The sequence below is a fragment of the Patagioenas fasciata genome, chromosome 2 (assembly GCF_037038585.1).
Source record: "Patagioenas fasciata isolate bPatFas1 chromosome 2, bPatFas1.hap1, whole genome shotgun sequence".
Lineage (NCBI taxonomy): Eukaryota > Metazoa > Chordata > Aves > Columbiformes > Columbidae > Patagioenas > Patagioenas fasciata.
This window is the reverse complement of record NC_092521.1, coordinates 168,092,576-168,108,361: the sequence shown is the minus strand read 5'-3', so window position 1 is coordinate 168,108,361 and position 15,786 is coordinate 168,092,576. Positions and strand designations below refer to the sequence as shown.

General features: G+C 46.1%; 1 protein-coding gene across 4 annotated transcripts in view; it reads right to left on the bottom strand.

The window, feature by feature from the left end:
- PTH1R (parathyroid hormone 1 receptor) overlaps positions 1-15,786 on the bottom strand; it is a 128,848-nt gene that overhangs the window by 57,260 nt on the left and 55,802 nt on the right. For all 4 annotated transcript variants that reach the window (XM_071805437.1, XM_071805439.1, XM_071805438.1 and 1 more), the window contains one exon: positions 5,588-5,693. In XM_071805437.1, the coding sequence (XP_071661538.1) occupies positions 5,588-5,693 (106 nt within the window). The remainder of the gene's footprint in view (positions 1-5,587; positions 5,694-15,786) is intronic.

Sequence of the window (15,786 nt, the reverse complement as noted above, 5' to 3'; positions counted from 1 at the left end):
TGGCTGCTGAAAAAGAAACCTCCATAAAAAGGCTCTTTCTCAGATCAATCAGTTGTGCCATTGGCCTTGCCCATACTTGCATACTAAGGGGAATGTGAAATAGCAAATGAAGTCATACTTTTGGTGATAAGAAAACTGGCCCCTATGTACACACATAGGCCCTTAGCACCTTTGTCACCATAACTGAGTTCTCCTTGGCCCTTGTTAGCCAAGTTGTGTTATCAGGGATATAGGCTTTTGCTGAAGTCATTGCTTCCCTTTGCCATAGAGATGATACCCTGTAGGACCAGTTCGAGACATGACATGCAGTTAGGAGCCCATATTGCTGCTTTTTCTCCTTGACTGAAAGAAGAGACATTACTCATAGAATTTCCTGAGTTGGAAGGACCCACAAGGATCATCGAGTTCCTGCATAGGACAACCCCAAAATTCACACCATGTGTCTGAGGGCATTGTCCAAATGGTTCTTGAATATACTGCTGCCTCCTCGCACTTTCCACCTAACTGCTTCTGAGCTGGTAGAAAACAGTGCTTCGTTCAGTTTTGTTCAAATCCAGGTACGAACTCAAAGCGTTGGTGAGAGCAGGTTTGCAGAAAGGTCCTCAGAAGGCTCCTTGGAGAAGCAGAGGGTGTCTGGAGAAGTGCTCACCCCTAATTCTCATCACTCAGAGAGCCAGGAGAGGGAAGCATCCCTGTGTGACCTCTGTGGTTAAGTATTTCCCTGGAGAGATGGGTCCAAAGCCACTCCTTGTTGACTTAGGCCAAGTCTTTTAAGTGGGAACTTTCTCCTTTCCCAAACATCCTACACCACTGGGCTGTCTACAGGGGTGCCCCAGAGGTAGAGTTGCTCTGTGATGAAGGTTGCTATAATGGACCCAGAATGCTGCTGGGTCTACAAGCAGATCATGAGGTTGGGCAGCTGAGATCCAGCTCTTGCACCAGGGCTTTTTGGTACTTTCACATGATGAAGCAGAACTAATGGAAGAGATTTCAATCATCTCCTTTTTTACCTTTGACATGCTAAGCAGTTAATCATTCTTTCTGAGAAGTAATAATATAGATTTAGATTCCTTCAAGCAGAGCTGATCATGGACCTTTCCCCTTACCACAAACAACTGTGTAAGAGATGCTGAAGGAATCTTATCCCTCGATGACTTTGGTATGTGCTTTCCTTACGACCTCCCCAAAACTGCTACCTCTTTGTAGGCTTGGCCTTTTTCCTTCTTTGGAATGACAAACCAAGCAGAGATTTGAACAGGAAAGATAACTGGAAACAACATGCAAATTTAAGAAAAATAAAAGAGAAGAAAAGAAAAAGCAAGAAACAACATGCAAAGCTCGTTTTCCAATATAAGACAAATGAACTACCCAGACCTCCCCTTCTCTCCTTGTTAAGCTCTGTACCTTGTGCACTGTAGTTAGGCCCTCACCAGTCTTCGTTCACTGAGCCGTGAAGTCTAGAGGGAAGAAACAATGCCCCCAAGGAGCCTCAATGCTGCTGACTTGTGAGCCTAAATCCCCTGGGCAGGACTAATCACAAAAATACTTGTTGGAAGGGACCTCTGAAGGTCTCTCGTCCAAGCTTCTGCCTTTAAAACCAGCACAAGGTCAGGTTAGTCCTAGCTTTATCAAGCCAAGTCTCAGAAACCTCTGAAGGTGGAAATCCCACCACATGCTCAGGTAAGCTATCTTAGTGCTAGGTTATGCTCCTTGGGTTCACACCATCATCATCAGTGACCACATCATACTGCAGTGTGTTAAGTGGTCCATCTAAATCATCAATCCTCTGTTTAATCTGTGATCAACATCTGGAGACAGGTGGGAGGCAGATGCCACCCCGAAAGATGCTTTTCTCTGTCCACCTCTCCAGCACAAGGTTATCACCAACACTGTGATAACTTTGGCTCAGATTCATAACAACCCCAATGACCGTGGCTTTTACTTTAAGGGTGATTTCTTCAGCTGAAGTTCACTGGGTCACTGTCACATCAGATGAAACTGTACCCCTCTACTCCCTTTTACAAAGCAGATTGTTGGAGTTCGAAGTCCTCCAGGATGCCATGGAATAACTCTGCGTTATTATGGACAAACAGGGCAAATTGTGCAAACTTCCAGGGTCTCACGTATATGATTCTCATGGCCGTATATCAAGCATGTACAGATGGTTTCTTCCATTTAGAAGACTTCCAAAAGCTAAATTTCACATGGGTAAATTGAACCAGGAGTGTATGTTGCCTCCTGCATTGCCTACCTTGAACCTGGGTTGATTTCTTTATTTTTGTGGTCACTTTCATTGTTGCCATGGTGGGGTTTTAAGTTTATTTTCATTTTTTTAAAGATTTTAAAGTGGATAGACTGTGCCTGTTCCCTTTTGCCCTTTGAATACCAATCAGACCAATAAATCATGTCAGGCCACGGGGTGCACTGCTCCCTGTGATCTGCAAACATACTTCTCAGTGGGGCTTGCCCCACCTCTAATATAAAATAAGTCTGTTCTGGTCTGGCAGAAGCAGACTTCAGAGCGAGACCTATTCATCATACTGCTGAAAAGAAAAACAAAATCCAGGGGCAGAGGCTGAGTCTCTAGCCTTGCTTTCAAGAGGCACTGGGACCTCCCAAGAGAGGAGGGAGAAGGGCTGGCTGCCACATGGGAGATCTTGCAAAGAGACAAGGTCCTTTGTGCACCTGATGTGGGGACCGTCAGTCTGTGTTGCCAGCAGGTAAACTCTGGTATAGATATAATGGTACATCAATGCTATGGATTGCCATTGTTATCAAACACAGGGTTAAATTATAGAACAGTTTGAGTTGGAAGGGACCTTCAAAGCTCATCCAGTGCCACCCCTGCCATGAGCAGGGACACCTTCACCAGCTCAGGTTGCTCAGAGCCCCGTCCAGCCTGGCCTGGGATATCTCCAGGGATGGGGCATCCACCACCTCTCTGGGCAACCTGGGTCAGTGTTTTATCACCCTCAGCATCAAAAATTTGCAGAACCAAAATACAAATGCATTGTGAGAGACAAATCCATCCTACAGCACTAGATATCCAAAGACAAGGCAGATAGGGGACTTGGTGGGGAGGTAACACAACCCAAGTCCTCCATGGCAGTTAGAAGAATCCTCCTCCCACCCAAGTGGGTGCTCATCAGAAATACTCTGTGCGATATCACAGGAGACTTCCTGAAGGTTTGGGGTGGCCACCCAGGATTTGTGTTGCTCCAAATCACAACCACTTTGCCCTTATAAATTCTTTCTGCAAGTGGGGGCTGGTGTATCTTAATTGTGAAGACTGTCCTGCCCTTCAGTGTTTTTTTATTTTGGGTTTGTAGTGGGGGAAGACGCAATGGGGATGAGGTTCTCCATCTGGCTGAGAAGGGCACAAACCCATATGTCTTTGGGTGTTTAGCATAAATAGAAACCAGACCCCAGTTTCCGTATCATCAAAGGAGGAATGGACTGGACCTAACTACTTTTCACCCTGGCCTCTGAAGGCTCTGTGCAAAAACTGAGCTTTCGAGCCTTAGCCAAGAAATTAATTGCGTTAAAGCTAACGCAGTGCAGATTACAGCCTTTTGTTCTGTCAGCCCTCACCCCACGAGAGGGTCTAAAACCATCCATCTCCTTCAACTCCTGATGCATGAAGGAGCAGGCACAATGCAAAATGGAGATCGGGTTTGTCTTTTCACAAATACCTTGTAGCATTATCATTTAATGTGTCCGAGGGCATCTGTGGTCTAAGAATCTGTGATGGGAAGATCTTTACCAAATTGCAAAATCCTCTATCTGTGACCATTGACTCTTTAGATCATCTCAGACATGGTCTGACCACTCACTGCTTTGTTAGTGAAATGCTAGAGTGAATTTCTGGGTTGTTATGGAGGTGTTGCCACTGGAGGTTCTTTGACAACATCTTAAGAAAATGTTTCTTGGGGAAGGTTAAGTCAAAATTAATTCTGCCTTTGGATTAATAGACCTCTTGCGGATTAATTTGATCCAACTATTTATTGCTGATGTTTACCTTGAGTCTTTAAACCCTTGAATGTACTACTGTTGAGTATTGACATCAAGATAATTCCTCCTCTTGGCTGTGCTATTTGGGACTGAACAGAAATTTGCTACAGATGATGGAGCAGTGAGCCTGAGTTTTATTGCTCAAGCAGCCCAGAACAGCTTTTTCCAAAGCCAGGACTTGGGTCCATGAGATATCTAAATGACAATGTATTAGATTTCTTTCTGTTCCAGTCAATGGAAGAGATAATGCTGGCCTCAGCTGCAGAACCAGGTCTCAAAACAGGACCAAGGGCATGTTTGCAAAGCCCTGTGATTTGGTTCATTTGCTCTACCAAACAGGCAACAGTGAAGAGCCCAAAGTCTTCCTGTCAGTCATATGCATCTCGCCAGCCTTACCAACACTGCTGATGACAATTAAGGAGAGAAATCAATACTAAATGCTGACAGTATTATAGAGATGAGTTAGAAAATAGGCTGTGAGGGCAAGAGCAGCTGGTTAGTGTCAGCAGATCCCAAGGTAGGCAGGTGGTCTGTAGTACAACAGACCGAAATGCCTTTACACATGTGTTTTTTAATGAGGTGTTAATTGGGCAGTGGGTGTACAGGACAAAGAAGCAACAGAGGATGTGGCTTGAGGTTTTGGCTGATGTAAAGCCAAAGGCCTGGAATAAAAAGAAATCTGGGCTTTTATGGCCCCTTGCTGTCATTTCCAACAGGAGTGGGACATCAGGTGGGCAGGCAACCCTGCTCTAAAATCACAGCTGGCGTTGGGGACCTTTCCCTCTGCTGGTGGTGTCTCCAGGTACTCCCACAGCGCTGATGGTGGGAAGAGAGATTTCTGAGATGCAATGGTGAAGGTGGGAAGCAATCTGGCTTGTCTCCTTCTTTCAGACAATAGAAGAGGATGGGACAGGATGCCCACCCAGGACTAGCTGGGTGGGTGCAGCGTGCCTCAGCCTACAGCCCCAGTGCCAATAATTAACACATGTTAAATTGATGAAAGAAACCAATGGGGGATGATTACTCTGCTGCCCACATGAGAGAGCTTTCTCCCTTCTTTCTCCCTCCAGCCCTACATCTGGTAGTGATTTTGCAGCCCAAAATAGAAAGGAAGTGGAAGAAAGAGGCTTAGCTTAGCTTGGGCCCATTTGAGGAGAATACAGAGAGTATGTCAGAGGGAAACAGAGAAATAGTGTTGGAAAGATGCTTTGTTTCCCATACCACTTGTGTCTTGCTGCAAAGAGAGAACCGATGGCTGATGCTATCTCCCAAGCTTTGCCTGGGCTTTAGGAATAGTGATGAGGGCTGTAAACCCATGACCATGTCTCTTGCATCCTCCTGACTCCTTGGCATCTGGTGTTCTGGTGCAAGAGAAAGAGGCTGTGACAACCTTGCTTTCCAACACCTTATGCTACAAGATCTTTGCCATAGCCTAACCTGAAAAAAACAGTCTGTTGGGCATTCTTCAGCTGCCTCCATCACATGCTCTAAGCTCTACATATGGGACTGAGAGCAAGGGTTGGGGGTGAGCAGAAAGACCCAGCCATGCGGTCTGGGTTGCTGTGGGAACACTCACCATGCACCTTGGGCACCTTGGCTTTCAGGTGTCGTTCACACATAGCCTTGGCATTTAGCAGTAGGAAGATCTGCTCCTCTTTGGTGATGACATCATCAGCATCCACCTGCAGTGATGGGGAGAAATGAGGTTAAACCTCAGCATGGCAGAAATTTCCTAGACAACGCAGGTGATGTGAATGCAAAAATCTCCCTTGCATCACCAGTTTCTTCCACCAGCCTTGCTCTGTGTATGTCGGTTTCCTCAGCAATTAGAGTCCCAAGAAACACCTCTTACAAGATGCTACATGGGATCATCTGCTCATGTGGCAAAGGAAGCGCACGGTGCGACTGCTCAATCATACTCATGCACACACAGGAAACCAGCAATTTCTGAGGTGGCATGCCCCAGCTTGCAGAGATGAGGCTACTACCACAGGGGCATAAAACCAACATCCTAATAAATAATATTGGCATAACATTCTTACAAACTGGTCCCGTTTGGACATAGAAGAGTAAGTCAATACAATACACAGGGAACAGCAGAGCAATGCTGTGTTTCCTGACACTCTCCTCTTGGAAAATACTGTCAGGGGTTAAAGGTACCAAGGACTCCCCTCTCTTTAAGAATTGCAGTCTGCCATCGTCATTGAAGTGCTATTTCCACCCTTGGGCACAGGGCATCAGGCTCTGTCAACAGGATGAGAGCCTGGCCCAGGTTGGCCAGAGAGGTGGTGGGTAAACCATCCCTGGAGACATCCCAGGCCAGGCTGAATGGGGCTCTGAGCAACCTGAGCTGGTGAAGATGTCCCTGTCATGGCAGGGGTGGCACTGGATGAGCTTTGAAGGTCCCTTCAACCCAGACTATACAAGAACATGTGCAGAGGCAGCTGCCTTAGGCAGGGTTGTGACCTGACAGCGTCTGCCCCCCAAAGTCTGAGGGCTCAGCGAAAAGAGGCGGTGAGCATCATCCTGGGAAGATCAAATTTTTCCTCCTGTAAGGTCTCCAGAGGACAAAGGACAAGAAGAGAATGGACAATGCTTCACCCAGGGCCTGTTTTACCCTCCTCTGTTTGTTTCTTGCTGATAAATGATGACACTTGGCCCTCAAAGGCACTTGCTAGTCATAAAAAAAACAACAAAAAAAGAAAAAAATCTCTGATAATGGAACTGGAAACTGGCGTGTTCACGTCAAACATGGCTGGTCTCAGGAAGCTGGGGGCACAATCATGGGGAAAGCTTGTTTTGTGAGTATTTTGGTTGTTATATCACACAGAGGTTTGATCTAATACAACACGGTTGGTTTAACTTTCTGATGTGCCTCTTGGGTATTTGGCATCCTGCTCCAACATCCAGGACCAGTCCCACTGCCAGATAAGGTCTTAGATGAGGAAGAACGTTTTCCAGGTCAGTTTGGCAGGAATGGATATAAATTTCAGTGTACCCATCCCAGCTACCCTGGGATGATACTGTCTTTGTTCTTTCCTGCTCTTTCACCCTAAAATAACAGTATACTCAGCCTTCTCCTGTGTTAATTTTCTACGCTGGATGTGAATGGGTGACGGGGATTGTAACTTCTAGGTGCTTTGTTATTTGCAGCATAGAAGAGGGAGAAGAAAGCTGTGGACTATGTCCATCTAGTGGCAAGCCTCTCTGTTTGACACATGAGGGATCTGCCCACCCTTGTGGAACTTTTGGGGTCTGGGTGCATCCTTGGTACTCTGCCAACCATAGCAGAAGAGCCTCTGGGAGGTCAGGACTGGGAGGGATCCTCATCCCCAAGATCACCCCAAAGGTTGTTCAAAGCACAGAACAGCCATGTACAACAGCTCATAGGCCTCCCAAGAGAAAGATGTTTGTAAGGCAGTAGCCTGAAATAATTAAGTGATGTAATAAGTTGGGATAAATCACTGCTCTTCTCATTGCCTTTGTTTCCCTAACATTTGTCTGTCTTGATTAATCGGGCTATAAATGCAACGAGAACAGATGTTGCCTCTCCCTGGATTTGTACAGAACTTAGCACTCAGTTGTAAAAGCCTAATGTAAGCAACAAGGGCTGGAGTACATTTTTATACAAAGCAACATATTTTTTCTTCTTTCTTTTTTCTTATATTGGCTATGCTGGTGAGACTGGCCAGTGGAAATCTGTAATGCAAAACCTAGGGTAGCACTTCACAACTGATGGACAGAGCAGACCTAAACCTCAATGCATAGCGCAGGCAAGCAAAGGAAAGAATATAAAACTTTGTGAAGCCAGTAGTGATCTGCAGATGAGAAGGAAACATGTAGACAGGTTGTAGGGACATCTCGTACTGCTCCAAACCACTGCCATTCAGAATTAAGGTTCCTTCACTCATTTGAAGTTAATTCAGTTTAGAAGGCGAGTAAGATAAACCAGCTGAAGGCCAATGAGTTCTCAAGCAGGACTTACGACAAATGAGATAATGAGGGTTAATGAAATACAGCGTAGAAGTAAACTCAGATTCCATTTCCCAGGGTGCTTCTATGGAGAGGAACGATGGATGTTTGAGCAGCTGGTGTGGTAATGGACACACAGATGGATAGCTAGATCTGATAAGGACATTCTGACTAAAGTAGAAGTTAGTTTTTCATGTCCTTGGAAAAAATCCACACTAAAAATCCTTCAGAAGTGGGAGTCGGTTTCAAAACCGCATTAACGTTAATGCAAAACAAAGCCATCCCTTTCCAGATGTTTGGCCTGTCCACATTTAAGGCAACATCCCACATTTCAACTCTTTCATTGGAAACAAAGCCTCTGGGTCAAATCCTGCTGTCATTTATATGTGCATAAACCCTGAGTGATTCCACAAAAGCTGGAGGAGTTAGTCTGGATTTATAGTAGCCAGAGCAGAATCTGACCTCAGGCATTTCAAATGATTCATCCCTTGCACGCTTAGTCCTCAGGCTCGTTTGGCCATGCTCCGAAAGTAGGGCAGCTCCCAGCCAGAGGGACGGATGGTCTCTGGGACAGGCATAGAAGATCACTTTTTCTTCCCAGAAATGGAAATAAGTCACTAATCTCTATGCCCAGAGCTGGGCAGAATGGCTGGGGCAGGGCTCCAAAATCTACCCAGGTTTTCAGCTTTCCTAAGCCCTGGTTATCGGTCTTAAATTTACAAAAACCTGCCAGACCCTTAAAAAAAAACCTCTTCCCATTCTCTCCCTTCCTCCCAAACTAGTATAAATGCTGAGATATATGTTTTGGGCACATATTTCTGCATTTCTCCTTGGTTAAGGAGGCTGAAACGTGGAAACTCAATATGAATAAGGACAGGGATTTTCATCAAATCCTGTGATTTGAAGGGGACACCTGTTCTCAGGAGACTTGCAAGAGAACCATGCAGTCTGGCAATGCTGCTCCTTCATGGCTGAATAACTCACATTAAACACCTCAGATGCAAAACGGGGCTGATAGCTGGTGGTTCTGAACTTGTCATCCCCTCCTGTCCCAACCTCGCTTTCCCACCTGTCGTCACACTTTGCACCCATCCCTTGTCGAGCCTCTTACTGAGATGTCTCAGCATCTAAGCCAGGCTGAAAGCTCTCCAGGGATGGAGAATTAAGCAGTGTGCTGCCAGATCGGACACTGAAATGGCTCAGCCTGGGGCTCAAGGGACAATAGACAGGACAAGGCAGACACCCACAGATGGAAACCACAGACCAGCTTTGGACCTGTCAGCTGCTGGAGCACTTTTGACAGTTCGATACTAATTTTTCCTATGGATCTGATTTTCTTGCTCTGAATTTTCTGATCATGTTTACAAATATATAAAGGGTGAGTGTCAGGAGGATAGAGCCAGGCTCTTCTCAGTGACAGTCAACGGTAGGACAAGGCATAATGTGTTCAAATTGGAACACAAGAGTTTCCACTTAAATTTGAGAAGAAACTTCTTCTCAGTGAGGGTGGCAGAGCCTGGCCCAGGCTGCCCAGGGAGGTTGTGGAGTCTCCTTCTCTGCAGACATTCAAACCCGCCTGGACCCCTTCCTGTGGAACCTCAGCTGGGTGTTCCTGCTCCATGGGGGGATTGCACTGGATGAGCTTTCCAGGGCTCTTCCAACCCCTAACATTCTGTGATCTTAAAATGGTGTTGCCCGACTCATCTTTCTGTTCTGTCTGTCAAAGGTTAAAAGAAATCCACAGGAACATTCGCTTTGCAACATAGGTGCGCTCATGATGCTAGATGTATTTGGCAAAGCTTTTTCTTTGACAAACAATCTCGACACCTGATCCAAAAATACTGTGGGACAGCCTTGCTAAAATCATTAGCGGTTGCGCATGCCAACTTTTTTGGAATCTGAATATCCCCAGGTAGCAAAATAAGTGGCTCAATTATCAGAAGTGCTGAGGTATGGGCTGCAGGAGCTCATTACAGGTGGGAGCTGCTGCTGGTGAAGCAGCCCCTGCTTTGGAGGGGATTTGATCCCTTGGTTTGGGAGAGAGATGGGGCTGAGATAGAATCATAGAACCATTTTGGTTGGAAGATACCCTCAGGATCATTGAGTCCAACCATAACCTAACCCTAGCACTAAACCACGTCCCTAACAACCTCATCTAAATGCCTTTTAAACCCCTCCAGGGATGGTGACTCCACCACTGCCCTGGGCAGCCTGTTCCAATGCCCCACAGCCCTTCCCAGGAGGAAGGTGTCGGTATGAAAGGTATCTGTAAGATACTGAGCGGTGCAGAGAAAGGGGGATAATTAGTCACAGTTTTGCAGAATTTGAGACCTTGGAGGCACAAGGTGAAGACAACAAAGTCTAAAAGAAGCAGGACAACGGATTAAAAATAAAATTAGACAGATCAATAAAGGACAAATCCAGCAGTAGCTGTTAAAGACTGTATCCTGGATGCAAAGTTGATTCAGGGAGGTCTTAAACTGCTGATCAGCAAATGACAACCATAAGAGCTCTCTCTTTCTCTAAATGTCCTAAGATGGCACCTCCTTGGGATGGCCTGTTAGGAGTAAAGATTGACTGAATGAGACTATTTTCAGACATATCTGTAGTTCCTCTCTTTCCCAGACCACAAAAAACTTGTACCCTGCTGAGCATCGAGTAACAGACGTACATTCTGGGTATGGTCCCATTTGACGTGCTCAGCACAACCTACTTTGTATATTCTGTGCCCCTGCTGCTCAGGACCACAAAAAAGTAGACAAGAGGTTCTAGAAGTGCTTCACCCAAGTAAGCACTGCAGCCACAACTCAACTAAATTCACGTGTTCAACATCTTACATCAACATTGTCATTTATCAAGAACCCACCCATTTGCAGCCCAACACCTCTCACCCTCTCATTTTGCATATACTCATTAACCAACAGAAAGGAACAAACATCCCATACACTTATCAACATAATACCTGCCTTGCTGGCCAACTAAGGACATCCAGGATGATATTTAAAAAACTGAGGTATTTGGCCAGAGTTCCCCTTATAGTCACTGATTATTTACATACAGCTGAAATACATTTCCACCTCAACCCACCACCTAAATAAATCAGATCAGCTGTGGGGATTTTGTTTTCTTTTGGTGCAGCTGGAAGCTGCAGTAATTGGCCTTGCTAGCAACGTTGAGAAGATCTGTGGAGTTTAGGAGCAGAACTTTTGCTGGTGTTGAGCTCTGGGAGCAAGAGAAGCATCTCAGGGAAATCAGAAATACGGTCACAAACAGGTACATCTCCCACATCCAACTATTTAGAAATATGAGGTCATCGTGCCCCTGCAGAAGTTAATCACTCCAAAAGAGCTGACAGCAAATCCCTTTTCTAACTTGCTTCAGCATGAAGTCTTGCGCTGAGCTTACTTGGCATCCAGTTTGCACAAGCTCCAGGGGCACAGGCAGGTTCACAAGGATGGCTTTGCCCATCGCTCCTGCTGTTACGGACGAGGTGCAGGGATGTGATGGCCGCTCCTCTGTGGCCTCCCCAGTTTCGCAATCAAAACCCATCTGCTACTCTTTCTCAATGTTTATCACCTCTGGGCTCCCTAGCACTGTTTTTTGCCAGAAAAAAAAAAGTCCCTTGTGGAGAAAAGATCTAGGAAAGATGAGTTTTTTTCCCCTTCCTCTTATTCAGAGAAAGCAGAAAAGCAGAGCAAGAGGCAGGCCAAGCGAGGAAGGGTAAAATGACAATGCTATCCAAAGCTGTTAAATCAGTTTTGGTTCAGCTTTTTCTTTTTTTCTTCCCTTGCCCCCAGAGGAGGCCAAGGGGTAATTATGATAATGTTTTCTGGTATTTCCATTTCATTGGCTGATCTCCCAGCCACTAAAGTAAACCCCAAATCTCAACGGGGAGGTCATATTCATCCTTGTTTATGGGACTCATTTTCAGAAATAACACTATCCTTTTTGTGAAACTTCCCTGGCAGCGGCTCAAAAAAACAGCTAAAGGCAAACAGATTCCTTGGTTGGGGTTGAGAGCATCACAGCTGGTCAATGGGCCCAAGGCAAGGGACTGCTGGTGATCACCATCTTGGACAGCAGTAGTCAAGGTAATCACCGGTGTGAAGCAGAAAAGGGGTGCAGGGAGGAGTGGGGGGAATGAGGAATGTGAAACAGAAAGCGTCAGTGCTGGTGATATGGAGGAAAAAGGGAGATGGGTCCCAAGGGTGTGGGATGTAGGTGGAGCTGGTCATGCAGATTGCAACCCAAAACAACCCTGTTGATTTTGGTGATCACTTCTGGTAGGGTGATCATAGAATTCTAGAATCATTTTGGTTGGAAAAGAACCTCAAGTTCATTGAGTCCAAACATTAACCTAGCGCTTGCACTAACCCATGTCCCTGAGAACCTCATCTCTGCATCTGTTCAACCCCTCCAAGGATAATGACTCCAGCACTGCCCTGGGCAGCCTGTTCCAATACCCGACAGCCCTTTCTGGGAAGAAATTGTTCCCCAGATCCAACCTCAACCTCCCCTGGTCCACGTGCATAGGGCTGTCCTTTTGTGAGGAGTGAACCAGATGGACTGATCTGGGATGGGGACACAGAGACCAACAGTCAGTTTTGGGTAGTGTGACAAAACACTTCTAAGGTTTTCTTTTAACAGTGCCTTAGGTGAGCTGGGTGAAGGGTCCAAACACCAAAACCAAGCAATATAAGGTCATAAACCAATTTCTTTTTCTGCAGCAGACCCTGCAACTGAGCTGAGGGCTCGAGCAGCAAGGAGACTAAATTAGAGCTTCATTCCAGCCTCACTGATGGAGCAACCCCACTCCTAAATTCTGTAAGGCTCAAAATGGCTGTTAGGATTAGGAGATTAATCTAACCAAGTCTAATCTTAGGCCAGACCTGCAGCTACTACAGGTGAGCATACCTTTACTGAGATCAGAGCATCAGGCTGGACTGAGGGCAATGTGATGTTGTTGCCAGGCATGCAGGCCAGGGTGGCACATCTAAATAATGTCACAGAGCAGGGGATCAGCTGCCTTTGGCAGGAGCTGATGTAGCTTTCAGTGTGGGCTGAACCAAAAGTGGGTTGGTGAGGAGCTTGTGGCAATAGGGACTTGCTGAGAAGAAGGGAGAAGTGGTAGGGTGGAGGTGGTTGGGAACACAAGGCATCGCATGAGGTTGGTCAGTAGTGGGGTGGCAATACAGGGCAAGATTTGAGAGGTGCCCTGCTTTGGATAAGAGAGGATGGATTCTCCTGGGGACAGACTTTCTAACGGGGCCTGCTATGATAGGAAAAGGGGTGATGGTTTTAAAATAAAAGAGGGGAGATTCAGGCCAGACATGAGGGAGAAATTGTTGCCCCTGGGGGTGGTAAGAGCCTGGCCCAGGTACCCAGAGAGGTGATGGATGAACCATCCCTGGAGACATCCCAGGCCAGGCTGGACGGGCTCTGAGCAACCTGAGCTGGTGAAGATGTCCTTGCTCATGGTAGGGGTTGGATGGGATAAGCTGGGAAGGTTCCTTCCAACTCAAACTGTTCTATGATTCTAAGAATTATTTTGTGATTTGGTTTAGATATCTAGTTTGTATTATTTGTTTTCCTACCCTTCTGTGAGTGTTTGTACAAGCCCTGCATCCCCTGCCCGCTGGGCTCTGCTGGTTTACTCAAGCCCTGATGAACCCTGGCAAGTATGGAAGGACCAGGGATTTGTATGTGCTGTCTTGGACAAAATGTACCCTGTGCAATCTCTGTTACTGCATTTACTGCCAGTCCTACAGCAAAATAGGATCTGCCAGGCTGCAACTCAGCTGGTGATTAACCGTGCCCCGTGTCTGGCTGTATTTCACAGAAGAAATACAGATATGCTTGTGATTTGCTGGATTTGCGTGCTGGCTTTTGCAGTCACTCAGGCTACATGCACCCTGGCAAGCAAAACTCCTTGTTGGGTTCAGAAAGAGATTGTGACCCCACCACTTGATTCTGGAAGATGGCACTTCAGGCAAATTACATCCCTCACTCCCTAAAAGCTACTCTGGACTCGTGCTTGGACTTGTGAGGGTATGGCACTTCATATTTTAGTGCTGGCTTACAGCATCTCCCTTGTGGAGAGAGAGAGAGCAGAGTAAATACAGATAAACAGTGTTTATTCTCTTCTAATTTGGGCAATGCTGGATTTACCCACTGCCCAAATGATCTAATTCACTTTCTTAATTTCCTGCGACCTCCATGCCTCTCAGCCTCTGCACATTATCAGTGCGCTGGCACGAAAATCATATAGAAACAACAAAATCCATTGGGGGCAATTTGTTGCAAAGAGGAACTAACTGGAGGGAGACCAGGGAGAGGTATGTTTTCTGCCCTGAGGGATTTAATTCGACTGAATAGTCATTATTTCCAACATTATGAAAAAAAAAGTGGTTTGAAACCAATTCCTTTTCAAGTTAGTGCTGGAAAGATTTAAAAATAAATAAAGCTGAAGTGCCAGTTGGCCCAGCCAGAGATACGGTAGCGAGAGCAGCGGAGGCACGAGCCGCTGCCAGCAGCTAATCGCAAAAAACATGGAGCTGTGGTTTGCTCAGGACACCGGAGTGGTGAAGAAGATGGGGAGAGGAAGGTTGTTTTGTAGCAGGAGACCCTGGACTTATGGACAGGCCAGGTCTAGGCAGGAGAAAGCAGGTTTGAAGCCCCTTCCACTGCCCATAGTGATGTTGCAATGATGCAGATTTGAGAGCTCGGGCAGGTGGGTGCTGAGCTGAGCTCTCGGCATCGCTGTCCTGCCACGTGAAGTGATGTGTGTGTCCTTCACCCCATCCCACTTGCAGAGGATGGGAATCACGAAATGTCTCACTCCTTTTAAAGACTGAGCTTAGAAACACCGAAATGGGACAATCAAACCAAGAATGTGTGATGACAGAAAGGTGAAAGGAGGAGGAGACTCAAGAGGCATCCAGATGAAGAAGAGGGTGTGGGAAAAGGAGTTGATGTGAAGGGGAAGAAGAGCTGGTTGGATCCTGATGAAACAGAACTCTAACCACAAGCTGAGGAAGCACTGAGAGGTTAGTGCACAAGCTGCTCTTCCCTCTACCTGCTTTTCCCAGTGGCTAAATGAAGTTGGTGGTTTTGCCTTAATCCCTTGACCACATCACCCAACCCATGCCTGCTCCAGAAGAGCAAGACAGTATCAGATCCAGCTTCCCGGGCTCGAAGAAAGCTGAATAACCCCCTGTTGTGTTTGGTCCTGTCTCAACCCTTCCCACAGCTTCCCGTACTGGGTTGGCTCTTCATCCTACCCTCAGACACAGATCTCCCATGTCTAGGAGGCATCTACACACTTTTGATGAGCTTGTGTTCCTGTTTGACATTGTGTTTTGATTTGTCTTGACTCACACCATTACCTTTCTCTTATCTTCATGCGGTAATATAAATAAGTGCGTCGTAAGACCACCCAACTCATGGTCTACCTTCTCTCTCCCTCGTTTTCCCCTCTCATTCTTTGAAAGTAGATGTTTGGTTTGGTTTCATATCCTGCTGCCTACCACGATTTTTTCACAACTCTCGGGGCTATGAGGCTTGCTTTCTGCCATTTCTTTTTCCTTTTACATTTTATTTTGTCTTGCAAAACAAGAGTCCAAAAGGCCATGGAAGGGCATCATTTATGAAAATGGACATCTCTTTTTTCCTTCCCACTGTCCTAACACCAATGCAAGGAGGATCATCTGAGTATAGACCCTGTAGTTCTGAAATTGTTTAAGGAAAGTCTGCTTCAATTATGTGACAGATAATGTAACTTTGACAGAGCAACAGAAGAGACCT